Source organism: Acartia tonsa, chromosome 1 (assembly GCF_053477335.1).
Source record: "Acartia tonsa isolate MP-2025a chromosome 1, ASM5347733v1, whole genome shotgun sequence".
Classification (NCBI taxonomy): domain Eukaryota; kingdom Metazoa; phylum Arthropoda; class Copepoda; order Calanoida; family Acartiidae; genus Acartia; species Acartia tonsa.
Genome location: NC_137260.1, coordinates 2,029,520 through 2,045,222, shown reverse-complemented (window position 1 = coordinate 2,045,222; position 15,703 = coordinate 2,029,520). Strand labels below are relative to the sequence as shown.

At 34.0% G+C, this 15,703-nt stretch overlaps 1 protein-coding gene across 1 annotated transcript in view; it reads right to left on the bottom strand.

Annotated features, from left to right (window-relative positions):
- Positions 1-1,081: 1,081 nt before the first annotated feature.
- LOC145319360 (protein tipE-like) overlaps positions 1,082-15,703 on the bottom strand; it is a 28,879-nt gene continuing 14,257 nt past the window's right edge. Inside the window, exons 4-9 of the mRNA XM_080161500.1 lie at positions 8,996-9,163; positions 8,400-8,554; positions 7,043-7,139; positions 2,774-2,944; positions 2,300-2,401; positions 1,082-1,199 (exon numbers count right to left, since the gene is read on the bottom strand). Of these exons, the coding sequence (XP_080017626.1) occupies positions 1,082-1,199; positions 2,300-2,401; positions 2,774-2,944; positions 7,043-7,139; positions 8,400-8,554; positions 8,996-9,163 (811 nt within the window). The remainder of the gene's footprint in view (positions 1,200-2,299; positions 2,402-2,773; positions 2,945-7,042; positions 7,140-8,399; positions 8,555-8,995; positions 9,164-15,703) is intronic.

Here is a 15,703-nt window from a genome sequence, read left to right as displayed (position 1 = left end):
TAACAGTGGAATTTTGTAACCAAAAGAGGCATCTACATTTCATATTTATTGTAAAATCATCCTAAATGAATAATCAAGCTGCTATTTTGAAAATTCAGATTTGCATAATATATTTGTTCGGGGTTTATTTTGTGAAATTACTTCACTGATTGACAAAAAACCATAGCCAATTTCTATTTTTTATTTTTCTAATTTACTCTACTAAAATCAAATAATATAATAAAAATAGGACCCGTGCTTTCCCTAACTTGACTATCGAGCTCTGTACCCCTTCCCCCTTATTTTGAATGAATTGAAAATAAGGGTCCTAGGACAAACGCAGGAGTACCAAACATCGGAGTGGAAACTTATCCAAACCAATCCTATTTTTAACTTTCTTATAGGTTTTTTTAAAGGCCTAACCCCTGCGGGGGGCTTATTTGTATATTAATATCTTAACCTAACCTAACCTCTATCGAAATACTTAATTAAATTAATATTAATTAAAACACTCCTGCGTTTGTCCACCCCGACGTTTGGGACTCCGGTGTTTGTCCTGGAACCGAAATCAGGAGCTAGGGTTACTTTTTCCCAATGCCTAATCTACAATTCATTCCAAAATAAGAGGATGGAAGTCCTTTGCATGACTGTGTGCTTTAAGGGAAACCACGCTGAATCCGGACAAATTACCAAACAAATATTGTGTTAAACTTATCATGACTCAAGAGAAAATGTATCAACGGATCTTTGTGATAAAAGTTTGTGCTGGACATCCCTGTCTCCCTGGCACTGCTGTACTGGACTAGATTTTTTATTTTCATTGCTTCTCCCTCCTCCCCCGCCTCGCAGGAATAAATTACTTTCGTTCTGGATAAAAGATGCTTCAATTATTATTAAAATCTCAGTAAATAGGGGATACTGTACCGTAAATTAAAGAGGTACCCAAAGTTTTATAACCACATTATCTTATTCATTGGGTACTTTTATTGAAATAATAATGTGCATGCTTTTTTTAAAAAATACATTTAATCTACTGAAGGTGTGATTTTATCATAATCATTGGGTGTTATGTCCATTATCTTATCTCTTAAGATACCTGACTTTATTTTATCCCATAATTGAAGCATCTTTCCTGATCTAGTAATGGAGACTGTAATGGATCTAAAACTGGGGATTCATGTTCATCATCCTCCAGTATTTCTTCAAGTAACCTTTCCTCCCTGCAACAAAAGAAGTTTATGAAATATTAATGACAGTTCTAAGCTAATTTATTTGGATATCAACAATTTGTATCTTTATCAAGTACTAGTGGAAGTGTCCCCCCCCCCCCCAATATCTAGGGTGGTCTGCATTAAAAGGGATAGATAGGGGACATAAAATAGGCAAAACGATCCCAAGTATTGGATCTAAAATGAAATAACTAAAATCATCCTTGGACATATGTGCAGCTTCCCTATACATTTTATGCTTTAGACAAAAAAACCTTAGTACTGTATGTAATAGGATTACAAATAAACATTGTCCTTGATTTTTCTTTACAAGGACTTTAGGGTACAACCATACTTTACCTGGGTTCCTCAAGATCCAGGTTATCCTGTTCCATATCCAGGTGTGGACCATCTGACTACTCCAGACTATAACCATGTTTTACTATATAATTTACCTGGGTTCCTCAAGATCCAGGTTATCCTGTTCTATATCCAGGTTCTGATCATCTGACTACTCCAGACTACAACCATATTTTACTATATAATTTACCTGGGTTCCTTAAGATCCAGATTATCCTGTTCTATATCCAGGTTCTGATATACTACTCCAGACTACAACCAACTTTACTATATAATTTACCTGGGTTCCTCAAGATCCAGATTATCCTGGATATCCAGGTTCTGATATTCTGGCTACTCCAGGATACAACCATACTTTACTGCATAATTTACCTGGGTTCCTCAAGATCCAGATTATTCTGTTCTATATCCAGGTTCTGATATTCTGACTACTCCAGACTACAACCATACTTTACTATATAATTTACCTGGGTTCCTCAAGATCCAAATTATCCTGTTCTATATCCAGGTTATGATATTCTGACTACTCCAGGCTACAACCATATTTTACTGTATAATTTACCTGGGTTCCTCAAGATCCAGGTTATCCTGTTCCATATCCAGGTGTGGATCATCTGACTACTCCAGCCTACAACCATACTTTACTATATAATTTACCTGGGTTCCTCAAGATCCAGGTTATCCTGTTCCATATCCAGGTGTGGATCATCTGACTACTCCAGACTATAACCTTACTTTACTATATAATTTACCTGGGTTCCTCAAGATCCAGGTTATCCTGTTCCATATCCAAGTTTGGATCATCTGACTGTTCCAGATTACAACCCCTCTTGGCTATCAAAGCTCTTTTATATCTAAAACATGAATTAATTTTTGTTAAATTAAATTCAAACTTAAAAAGCTTAAAATATTTCTAAAATTATGCTTTTAATTTAAAAAAAGCAAAATAACTATATAATAAAAAATGTATCTTTTGACTATAAATGGTAGCTTAGTTTATGGGTTTTTATTTTAGCTTCATTATTGTCCCTGCAAAAAACTGTCAAAAACCCAAAATTAGCTTTCTGAAAAGTAGAGTTCTAAAGCAAAACTAAAAAACACAAAATAGGGAGGGAACATTCGGCGCGGGGGAAAGTTTGTTCCAAATTTCTAGCATCTGATTATTTATAGAAGAGGTAATTTTATCATCCATTGTCTTATCCCTTAATATCCCTGTTTATATATACCTAAACAACTGCTTCGGAGTAAGTCTAATCTGTTCCGTGGACTCATCAGACTTGGGACAGCAGCGCAGAGGATTACATATAGAGAAAACACCCAGTCTACACAGCGCGTACAGGGTAGAGATTATAAAGGTGGCCAGGGGCACCAGGCTATACATCACTTCTTCTTTTAATCTAGATAGATAGATAGATAGATAGATAGATAGATAGATAGATAGATAGATAGATAGATAGATAGATAGATAGATAGATAGATAGATAGATAGATAGATAGATAGATAGATAGATAGATAGATAGATAGATAGATAGATAGATAGATAGATAGATAGATAGATAGATAGATAGATAGATAGATAGATAGATAGATAGATAGATAGATAGATAGATAGATAGATAGATAGATAGATAGATAGATAGATAGATAGATAGATAGATAGATAGATAGATAGATAGATAGATAGATAGATAGATAGATAGATAGATAGATAGATAGATAGATAGATAGATAGATAGATAGATAGATAGATAGATAGATAGATAGATAGATAGATAGATAGATAGATAGATAGATAGATAGATAGATAGATAGATAGATAGATAGATAGATAGATAGATAGATAGATAGATAGATAGATAGATAGATAGATAGATAGATAGATAGATAGATAGATAGATAGATAGATAGATAGATAGATAGATAGATAGATAGATAGATAGATAGATAGATAGATAGATAGATAGATAGATAGATAGATAGATAGATAGATAGATAGATAGATAGATAGATAGATAGATAGATAGATAGATAGATAGATAGATAGATAGATAGATAGATAGATAGATAGATAGATAGATAGATAGATAGATAGATAGATAGATAGATAGATAGATAGATAGATAGATAGATAGATAGATAGTAGATAGATAGATAGATAGATTATAGATAGATAGATTTTAGGCTTGCAGGGTATATATTTTGAAGATTATCATTTTCATGACCGTGACAAAAACTAAATTTATATTAAATTTTGTAATCAAAAACACAAAAAAAACTGAAATTATTACTTAAACTCTAATAGTAAGAATGTCCTGAAAATTATATTCTAGTGTATGTTTAAGTAGGAATGGTTTTTTAAAAGGTCCTTGACTTGACTAATATTGTACAAAAGAATAAATAAGAAATGTATTAATTTTTATGCCCTTGATCTCAAAGGCTAAAGCTGATAAAAGAAAACAAAATAGAACTAAATTGTCGAGTTTTAGGGAGGACACTTTAAAAATTCTAAGATAAAAATAAAATATCTCGAAATACCTTAAAAACACATCTCTATCAGCAGCTGAAATTGTGGAGGGGGGGGGGGAGATACAACCCCCCCCCCTCATCCACTGTTACAAGTATGATTGGGGATCCGAATGTTAAGAGTTAAGAGTTTCCATCAGTAAATTTCATCAAATATTAATAATCTTTTTCAATAAATATATAGAAAGGCTTTCTTCATCTAAAATGGAATCAAATATTTATGTGAAGCATCTATATCTTTTATACTTTGATAATGGAAATATTTCTCTAAATGAAGCATTTCTACAGATTGTGTTAAAAGAAGATGTTATTCTAGTTTGATATAAAATTGGAATATTTAAGCATAGCAACTTTTTAATTAGAAGGCCAAAGACAATCCCACTATACGACTCTTTTGCACGCTTATGATTAAAGCCAATTTTTTTTTTTTGAAATATTCCAACTAATTTCAAGATTACTACCGACTGTGCCCCTAGAGACTTGTAGGGGCCATTGAGGCCATTGAGTTGAAAGATTGATCCTCAAACTTTTAATTTTAGTTTTTACAGTAAAAGGGATCTAGAGGGTGAATAAGAAGTTGACCCTCCCCTGAAATAGTAAAACAGCTCCGGGGCCACATAGGTTCAGTAGTAGACACACACTACAAAGGCGGACATCCTGTTAACATGATAAATGGTAATTCCTAGGTTTTCTTTTTCTCAGTTTAAAGCTTTGCTATATTGGATGTTGTTATCCTTTTTCTAAAAGGAAATATTTTCCATTTTAAAATCCTTGTTGCATAAAATATAAAACAACATACATGTTTCAAATTTCATTTTATTCTATCAAAACATATTGTGGCAGTATCCTTACAACTTCATTGGAGCCGTTTTTAAGACCATTATTTTTCTTCATTGGAGCCGTTTTAAAGACCATTATTTTTCTTCATTGGAGCCGTTTTTAAGACCATTATTTTTTAAGTGAAGCTTTTGAACGTTTAGAGTAGGTCCGTCAGTTTGTAACGGATTTAGACATGTTGGAATTGAACGAATTGTTTATTCATTTTATAAAAAAAAGCTTTTCTACACTTAGGATTGCTCTAAGCGTTAATTTATAAATCTTATAATTGCCAGAATGGTTTCAAACGCATGATAGAATTGTCCAAACTATTTCAAACTCTGTATGATGATACAATTTTGAAAGCGTAAAAACTTTTTAAACAAATGGAGGGAGTTTCAAAGAAAGGTATTTTGGATGCCTAAAAATTATTGTACAATTTAAACCCAAAAGAATATTGCTCGGTATGCATTCCTTTGATGTACTGAATTTTAGTTTCCGAAAGTGTACCTAGTTTCCGAGTCCTATCTCAATAATTGCTACTAGCTAAAAAAGCTTCAAACTTAAAAAAATAAACAAAATTTGAAAAATTAAAATTTTGAATGTATAATGTATAAATCGTTTATACCTTATATCGCTTTTCACTTTGACCGGAGTAGCTGAAAATAGCGTTTGCAATAATTGGGTTATCTGCTGTACAACTTTGGAAATTAGGGAAGAAATAGGCAATCCATTTTCAGCACATCTTCCTTTGATGTGACTCAGGGGTCTAAAGGAATAAGACAAATAATATATGAAAAATCAAAACTACTCCTTCTGTAGATTATTATTATTGGTTGAAAATATTGTACACTACAAGTTGAGAATCACAACTTAATAAAAGTTTTTGAGCAACAAATAAGATAATTTTGTGGGTACTAGTGAAATTTACAGTCCAATATCCCCTCCCTCCCTGGATGTAACTGCTTGTAAGCTGAAATCAAAGGATTCCTTTCATTCAACACAATTTCAAAATCTGCACAGCAAGCTTGATTCACAAAGTTTTTTTTGCATGTGCAAATTTTAAACAGAGTATCCAAATAGGCAATAATTCGGTATCATTTATATCTAAAGAGTGAGTTAAAAAGCAGATTTTAAATAGTATATAATGATATTTAAATAGGAAGAACACATACTGACGGAATAATTAAGGTGTATACTGGATGCGCTATAGTAAGGGGTATCGGTAATATCCTCTTAGAAATATTTTTTCAATTTTAAAATTTTTTATAACCCCCCCCCCCCCCTTACGACAGAACTATAAACTCTGGCAGCAGCGCTCGGCTCACTAACCTAAAACGCCGGGGTATCTTAACCAAAATAGTAAGCAGTTTATCTTATATAGCATCCAAGAAAATAAAAGCATTGCGGATGTATGGACGTATGGAATGACTGACATAGAAAGTTGACTATTAGTAGCTCCGCCACTAAAAATATTGATTTTTACATTAAAAGCGCTTACACATCTAGCATCTAGGGACTCTGTATTTGAAGGGTTGACCCTTACAGATCGGGCCCCAATTCCCACCTTAATAGATCGGGGGAAGGAAGAACGGAAAAATAAAACAAAAACACCCAAATCCGTAAATCCGTAAGTATTGCATGACCTATATAAAGCTTACCTAATATTAAGAACCTAATCCGTTAAGTAATTACCGAAATCTTAAGCTTCACATTTATATCATTGACTAGAAGCTGCGCTTCTAGAGGCCTCTAGGGGCACTTACGGGTGGGAGGGAGGTAAGTCGTCCACACTCAGCTTTTAATTATAATTTTAAAAAGAAAAAGGAGAAGAAAAAGAAAAAGAAAAAAAATTCTAAGGGTATTTATTTTTCTAGGTGAAATTTTTCTTGGGAGGGCGGTGGTACCCTCCCCCAAGTAGATATAAACCTTTCCAGGACCTTTGGAAAGCTACTCTGTAAAAAAAGAACCATATTGGTTCAGTGGTTACCGATATCCTTCGGTACACAAACACAGACAGAGACCTTTTTACTTTTACATAAGGATAACATTTAAATAGTTCTTATAACACCTAGACTTTAGTAAAGCTTTTGTTTTAATTAAAACAACTCATTTACTGTAAGAAATCGTTTAATTTAATTAAAATTTCAATTACCTTTTCAGATCTAATTCAGTGAGGGCCATTTCAGGATTCACGTGAGATATCCAACAAGGATAACTACTATCCACATTTCCATAGCTCGAGAAAAAATCTGTAACAAAAAAAACATAATTAAAAACGGGTGCTAATTATATATGCAGTATATTAATCTGTTGCAAAATTGCTTAAATACAGGATACTGTTTGCAGACTACTTGTAAATTTTAGGATTTCTTAATAGAGATGCTTTGCTTATAATATTGCACTTTGGTGTCCTAGGAAGCATTGTTTCAAAAATCACATGAATATGATAATGATATCCTTTAAAAAAAATGGACATAAGGACTTTCTGGTACGGATTATAGAGTTGTGACGCTTTCTGAATCGTACCTAACTCATCAAACAAAGTTTAGAATCGTCAGGACAATTCTAATTTGCCTACCTTGCCAAAAAGAGCCACCCGTTGCTTACGGACAGACGAACATACCCAATATTATTGAAAAGCTTCGCTTTTCCAAAGAAGTTGCTTTGAAGTATAAAACTGAAATAAATTGTATGGACCTAACACTATTTATTTAATTGATTGATTGTAAACCTTTTTCTTTTGAACTAAATACAATTTGGGCCAACCATTTATTTGACTGGTCAGTTTAGTTTTTCTTTCTTTTTCATTTTAGAATTTTGTTATGAGGGGACTTTTTTAGAAGGTAGAAACAAGGATTTCAAAAATTTAAAGCCTGATAAAGTTCACAAAAGAAGTTAATGTTTCTTAGAGAAAGAAAACAAGGTTGACAACATCTCTAAAGAGCGAAAAGTTTGAAAAATTGACAAAGTGAATTTTATAGCAGAATCAGATATTCATTGTCCATTTTATTTTTTAAACATAAGAGAGAGGAAAAGAAAGATAAAATATGTTTTTCTGGCTTTTGAAGCATAACCGACTGTTCGACTGACCAAGTAAATGTAAATAGGGGGAATCTTTATTCTTAAATAGTAACTAAGAAAATTATATTTACCCCAAAGTTTACTGACGGACTAACAGCAGGACGGACAGACAGAAGTTAATTATAGAGTAGCTTTGTAACTAATAAAATCATAAAGTTTGACTTCACTATTAAAATAAATTGATAATGATTAATTATTGCATCGTATTATAGACAGCTTTCCGCAGATGATAAAATAAGAAAATTAAAACAAGTTTTGCTAGCCTTGAATTGCAGAATCCATTGGCTGAAAAACATAGATTTTTATTTCTTTTTATTTTCATGGAAAATTGTCTGTGATACAATGCTATACATGATTTTTCAGTATGACTGAGAACTGAGAACAGCGGATATTAATTGATTTCTAAGCCATACATATTTATTTTATACCTTCACAATGGAGTTTAGGAGGGTAACCACAACCTCTGACATTCGGGTAGAGCTTGGTAGAGCCTGCAGCCGTCATACTGCCATCCGCCAGCTGATACTGGGCTGCGCTGCTGGCCATCAGCCGCCCATAGCTGCCGCCACTGCTGCTCATAAACCTAAATAAAATGATATTATCAGGGATCTTAAGGGATAAGATATTGGATAATAAAATGATAAATGATTTTAATCAAAAATACCCTTTCGCTAAATCATAATCATTTCAGATAGATCCTAAAGATAAAGGTCATGCGATAGAAGAGATGTATGTTAAACATTAGACAAAATATCATGCATTTTATTAAGCAGAAATTGTGAATCAGCTTAAAGTGTCTCCAAAAAAAGTAGACAAATATTCCAACGTTTGGCCGATCAATCCCAATTGACATTATACTCCCTTGTAATACAACGTCAATCGGAAAGTTCGGCCAAATGTTGTTTTTTTGCAGACAGAAATTGGTCTAAGTATTGTATCCATTCTGTTGAGGCCTTCTTTTGCCTTTCCTTACTGTCCATGGTAAAATATCTACCATTGTACTATCCATGTACCCCAAACCTACCTCTCTGGACTAGACATGGCAGACAGGCTGGACCAGGGTGGAGGGATGGGTCTCGAACCGGACAACAAGGTATAGTTAACGACCACGTGCCAGCACTTGAATATTTCGGCTGTACAGCCTATCCTGCAGCTGGTCCAGGTACACTTGGACGTACCCACCAGGTAGGAACTGAAATATATTTTTAGTTATTTATAATATTATAGACAGCTTTCCGCGACTTTTAAAATGATTTTTAGCATGATCGAGAATAGGTTCTTAATTTTTTTGTAAAACTAAGAATTTACTATTTTGAGGGAGGCGATGAATATTTTTTCTAAGGGTCATATGTATATTATATGGGATTGTCGTACCCTCGCTTCCTACTATAAAGCTTAAAACATGTCATGTGATGTGCTTTTTCAGTAAGAGGGGATAAATTATCTTACTGGACATGTTTACAACAAGTTTTACCCCTTACAGTGGCATTTTTTACTGGAAATTGTTTTAATTTGTTATTAATCGACAAATTATTACTTGGATGTTGCACCAGATTTTTATGTGCTCTAATAAAGTGATATTTGCAGCTGGCTAAAAAAACGATGCCTCACATCCACCTATCCTTTAACCCACCCCCTTACCTCCTACTGGATGTACAAACTGCTCAATAAATGAGGACCATTGCAGCAACCTAAATTGACGACAATTTTTCCTCATGTCAATATATCCACATATACTATATAACTATTAGAGGAGCTTTGCTCCCGCTATATAATTCTGTAATAAGCATAATTGTATTATATGACAGACGCAGATAATAAATGATTAATATCAGACATTTTCAGGACGATTAAGGGATAAGACAATTAACAATAAATTGGAATTTGTCCTTCTGTAGATTAATAATTCTGTAAATCAATAGTTTAAACAACACAATCAAAATTGGTTTAATGTAACCAAAGTTTTTTAATAAACGAATAAGATATCGTAATAATAAAACTTAGGGTATCAGTGTTATCTAAAATATATTGCCCCCTCCATTCCTGGGAAGTATATTATATATTATATACAGTCATAGATAAAGAGATAGATAATTCATAACTACAGTTGGGGTCGATATAATTATCTCGCTCTTAGCTAGGTTTATTCAGTGTTTTATTTTTTTTCTTTTGGTTATCTAAATTCTGACTATTAACTCTATCTTTAAAATGTTAAAATGTTTAGTTAACTGTTAAATTTTAGTTCAATATCTGACCAAATTACGAACGTATCGCTAGTATCAAATTATTTTAAAACTAAGTTTTATTTTTTTATTATATCATAAATTTAAATTTTCTGTTTTAAGGATAGAAATGTAATACTTCAATATAATTCAAATAGCAACATGAAATAAAAAAAATGAATTTATTCTTCATACAGTAAAATAATGGGTTTTATCGTTCTGGTCAATGAGAGTTTATTACGGACTATTGGAGCACCATGAGTTTTAAACATTTATCGCTTGGAAAACTTGACATATATAGACATTTATTTCCTATATAGATCTGTCATGGATCTTGATGCAATAAAGCAGGCTGTTTTGTAAATGTTAAAAATTGGAAGATTTCATTAAACAAAAGTTCCCGCAAATATAAGTATTAAATAAATTAGTGATAAAATCATATAGAGCCAGAAACACAACGATAGAAATTAATACACATATCCTCATTAACAGATCTATAGAATAGATGTATATACAGACAACTACCTCCCTTCAGTTTTCAAAGACCTCTTTCGTCTGCTTCTAAATTATTTTCTGCTACTTGGCTTTGTTAATCTTTGGTAGATTTTCAATGACCCAATAGGAAGGTTGCATAAGACGGTTGCGATGGGGAGATGCTGTTATTTAACCCTTTCTCCCTCTAGTGTGTTACTCTAATTCCTCATTGATAGTAACATCTATCTATCTGGCAGTTATACTGTACGTAGCTTTAGAGTCACTAACTGCTGGTTCTCCTTTGCAGTGAAGCTTTTTATAGGTCCAGGAAAGGTTACAACTATTTAGGGGGGGGGGCGGGGGGGGGTACTAAAAGAATTCACCATTGCATTGGAAAAAAAATTCTCTTCAAAAACAATTTTATACTTTTTCTTTTTAAAACTGAATAAAAGAGAAGGATTCACCTACCCCAAAACCTTTCTTAAAGTCCCCCAAGAGGCCTCTTCGGGTGTAGCTGGTGTTTCATACTTTTATTTTGTTAAAATGTCTATCCCCATATTCCTGATATATAGTTAGGCTAGCTATCAAAGGCCTTGTTCATATCTATTTAAGTTATTCATTTTTTCATAGTAGCGTAGCTACTCTATAATTCACTTTGTCTGTCTGTTCGTCTGTTAGCTGAGATGGAAATGTAGTTTCTAAGCTGGCATTTAATATAAATGTCTTGAAATTCCCGTAATACTCTTATCCTTTTATCACTTAGTTTCTCTGTCTGTTTTGAAAGCGAAGCTTTTCTATAATATAGGTCGGTCCGTCCATAGCTCTTGTAAATAAGTTGAGAATTATCCGATTTGATGATTTTTTACAACAAGTTTGAAAAATATAATTATCCATTTCATCAGATCTTATACAGGGTGCGCCACATAAATCCGGACTTTTTCTTATTTTTAAAAAAATGAACATAAAATCGTCAATTTTAAAGATTTTATTGAATTTTAAAAACTGGGAAGCAAACTAGCTATATGACTATTAGATTATTCAATAAAATCGCCGCCAGCCTCAATCACCGCCTCTACCCGCCCCCTGAACCGCCCCCAGACCCTGGTCACCATGTCCCTGTCCAAGCTGGCAAAGTTCTCCTTCATAGTGGCAATGAGGGAGGTCTTTGTGGTATGGGCGCGTCTATTGGTTCATGCTTTAATGGCGCTCCAGGCCCAAAAGTCAATTGGATGAAGATCGGGGCTGCTGGGAGGCCATATCTCCTTAGGGACGTGAGTAACTGCAGGATCCAAATTCACCCATCTTTCAAGCTACTCTTCGACACGGCGGCTCTCATTTGGGCCACAATTAAGCTAGAACAACGTTCAATACTTTTTTGGAAATGGCATGAAGATTAACCCATTAGTGCCGAACTTCCCCCCTGTCGTCAGAATCGCTTGAAATTTTAAACACAGCTTCCTTAAGGGATTGTAAGACATTTGTATTTTTAGATTTTTTGATTTGTGGCATACCAAAGAAGTTTTTTTTTTGCGTCGTTTCCGACGCATTCGGACTAATCATTTTTCCCATGCGTCTATTATGTACCATATCGGACTAATCATCTTAGACTTTTACTGTATAATCTATTAGTTGCTTCGCCCCTAACCTCTAGGGTGGGTGGGGAATGTCAGAAAAATAGCATAAAACCATCCCAAGATATTTATAAAGCTTTCCTGATAAGTAAAACCAATTCAGACCCGAAATTTCTATAATCTTTAGCTTCAGACAAAAACCTTACTACTTTATAGTATGGAACACTATACTAGCAGCGGCTAAGCCCCTAGAGGCATTAAGGGACCCTTGGGTTGTGGGGGAGTCAAACCCCCCCTTTTAATTACAGTTTTTAGAGAAAAATTGATAAAAAATTTTGAGAGGGATTTATTATTTTCTAGGGGTGATTTCTCCTAGGGCGGTTGTGGTACTCTCCCCCAAAATAGTTATAAACCTTACTGAGAAGCTACCATGTAAAGGAGAACCATATCGGTTCAGTGGTTAGTGAGATCCGTTTGTACACACAGACACATAGAATGTATATCCTGTTACTTTATTATAAGGATGTACATAACACAGATACTTTACAATCAGTGTCTGTCTGTACGTCCATTCGTCTGTATAAAACAATTCAGAATATAGTTATTTGGTACTAGTGGCTACGCCCCTAAAGGCCTTTAGGGGCACTTGAGATGGGGAGAGGTCATTGAATTCAACAACAATGTTTTTTTTTATTTTAGATTTAAAAAGAATTAATTTAATTAAGTTAATTCTATTTTTTCTTTGGTTTGCGATTTCTCTTTATGGGGTCTTTTTTAGGGGGCGATTTCTCTTTGGAGGGTGGTGGTACTCTCCCCCAAAATAATTATAAACCTTACCAGGTTCTATGAGAAGCTACCATGTAAAGGAGAACCATATCGGTTCAGTGGTTAGTGAGATCCTTTGGAACACACAGACACGTAGAATGTATATCTTGTTACTTTATTATAAGGATACATCACACAGATACTCTACAATCAGTGTCTGTCTGTACGTCCATTCGTCTGTATAAAACAATTCAGAATATAATTATTTGGTTACGCCCATAGAGGCCTTTAGGGGCACTTGGGGAGAGGTCATTGAATTCAACAACAATGTGTTTTTTTTATTTTAGATTTAAAAAGAATTAATTTCATTTAGTTTATTCTATTTTTTCTTGTGTTGGGGGGTCTTTTTTTAAGGGGCGATTTCTCTTTGGAGGGTGAAGGTAACCTCCCCAAAAATAGTTATAAACCTTCCCAGGACCTATGAGAAGCTACAAAGTAAAAAAAGAAGCATATCAGTTAAGCAGATACACAGAGAGATATCCTTTCACTCTATTACAATGCTTTAGCTAAGAAATATGATTTTGTCGACAGTTATATTGAACAACCCAATACATGACAAACCCTCGCCCCCCCTCCCAGCCCCTGTTAGTCCCCAAAGTTTTATAGTAACTGTTTCTTATTTGTTGTCTTGCCAACTTTGGGGAATTGTATTTGTATTTTGATTGGTTAGTTTATTAAGTTAAGTGTCCAAATGTTTCAACCACTAAATGTAATCTACAGAAAGATTTTATGGTATAATAGCCCTGAGTAAGTACATCAATTTATCGGCCATTGACTTATTACTTTAGATCCCTAACAAATACATTTCTTAGTTATAGAGTAGTTGTTAATTATTTGGATGCAATTGTATGTTACAGACGGACGTATATACAGACAGACCATAATTGTAGAGTATCTGCGCTATTTTTATGAATTCCTTAACAGCTAGGCTGCAATAAAAATTACAGAAGTATAAACATATTTACAGTCTTTAATTGGCTGTAATTTTGATATATAGACAGACATACATACTTTCCCTAGTTGTAAGGTAGCTATTATTTATTTGGATACAATTATAGACAGGTGGACGTACAGATAGACCCTAGTTGTAGATTATCTGCGCTACTATTTTTATATCCTTAAAATAAAGTAACAGGTTATTGTATGTCTTTGTGTGTGTACCAAAGGACCTTGCTAACCACTGAACCTATATGGTGCTCCGTTACATGGTAGCTTCTACTAGGTCCTGGTAAGGTTTATAGCTATTTTGAAGGAAGGTACCACCTCCACCCCGAGAGAAATCATCCCTAGAAAATAAAAAAAAACCAAAATTAAAAAAAAACTTTTTCTTTAAAAAATTGTAATTGAAAGAGGGGATTTGACTCCCCCCGCAACCTAAGGGCCCCTAGATGCCTCTAGGGGCGTAGCCGCTGCTTGTATTGTATTCCATACTAAAAAGTAGTAAGGTTTTTTGTCTCAAGCCAAAGATTACAGAAATTGCGGGTCTGAATTGGTTTTACTTATAAGGGAAGCTTTATAAACACCTTAGGATGGTTTTGTGCTATTTTCCTGACATCCCCCACCCACCCTCGAGGTTAGGGGCGAAGCAACTAGCAGATTATAGGAGATTATACAGTAAAATTCTAAAATGATTAGTCCTATAAGGTCAAAAAGGACGCAATGGCTAAAATGATTAGTCCGAATGCGTCGAATACGACGCACAACAAATTATCAAAAAAAAGTATGTAAAATAACTAAAATTAAAGAAAACTTAGCAGAAACTAAAAATATATAATAAATGCTATAATTAATTATAAATAAGTATGTTTTAATTCATTAATAGAAAAAAGTTAGACCTGGTGTGGAAATTTTTTCCTATTTTTTCCACCTCTGCCATGAAAATATGATTTCATCTGGTCATCGAATTAAGTGGGAGCTCAAGCAATGTAGAGGACAAAACTTGAAGCTCTATTCAGTTATTTACAAACATTTAAAAAGGACATCCAAAAAAAATAGAGTGATAGTATAGGTTTGAATTTGTGCGTCGTTTAAGACCCTATTGTCACTAATGGGTTAAGTTAGGGTTATCATCGCAACACATAGTCTAAAACGAGTTTTAAGGTTACAAATGGGCCCATGTAGTCGAGAACCGAGAAATTTTCACGAATTTTCACGATTTTTGACGTTTTTGACATCTCAAAATCTGCCACGTTTCACTTTGATGGAGTACTACGGCCAAGCCATTTCAGATAGAGAGCTCTAGTCTTTTCTAGTGTCTTACTTGTGTATCTAACAGTATCCCCAGCAAGTTGCATAACTCTACCTCACCTACAGATGGGCTGAGGTCACATTTAGTGGGCCCTAGTCAAGAATCCAGGGTAAACTATCTGCGCGTTTCGATTCTGCCATGTTGAACATAAGCGCTGCCAGCTCGGAGAACACGTCCTCCATCGTCTAAAAATTTTTATGGGCAAAAAGGTAATTACCCAAGCTTTTTATAGTGTGGTCAAACGTCATGATTGGTCAAGTAGTTTTGGTGCTATGGCTGTTTGAAAAAAGTCCGGATTTATGTGGCGCACCCTGTATGTATAAGCGAAGCAACTCTATATTCAAGTGCTAAGAAATGTAAGTATGTCGTTAAAAAGTATCCTGTATTCAAGC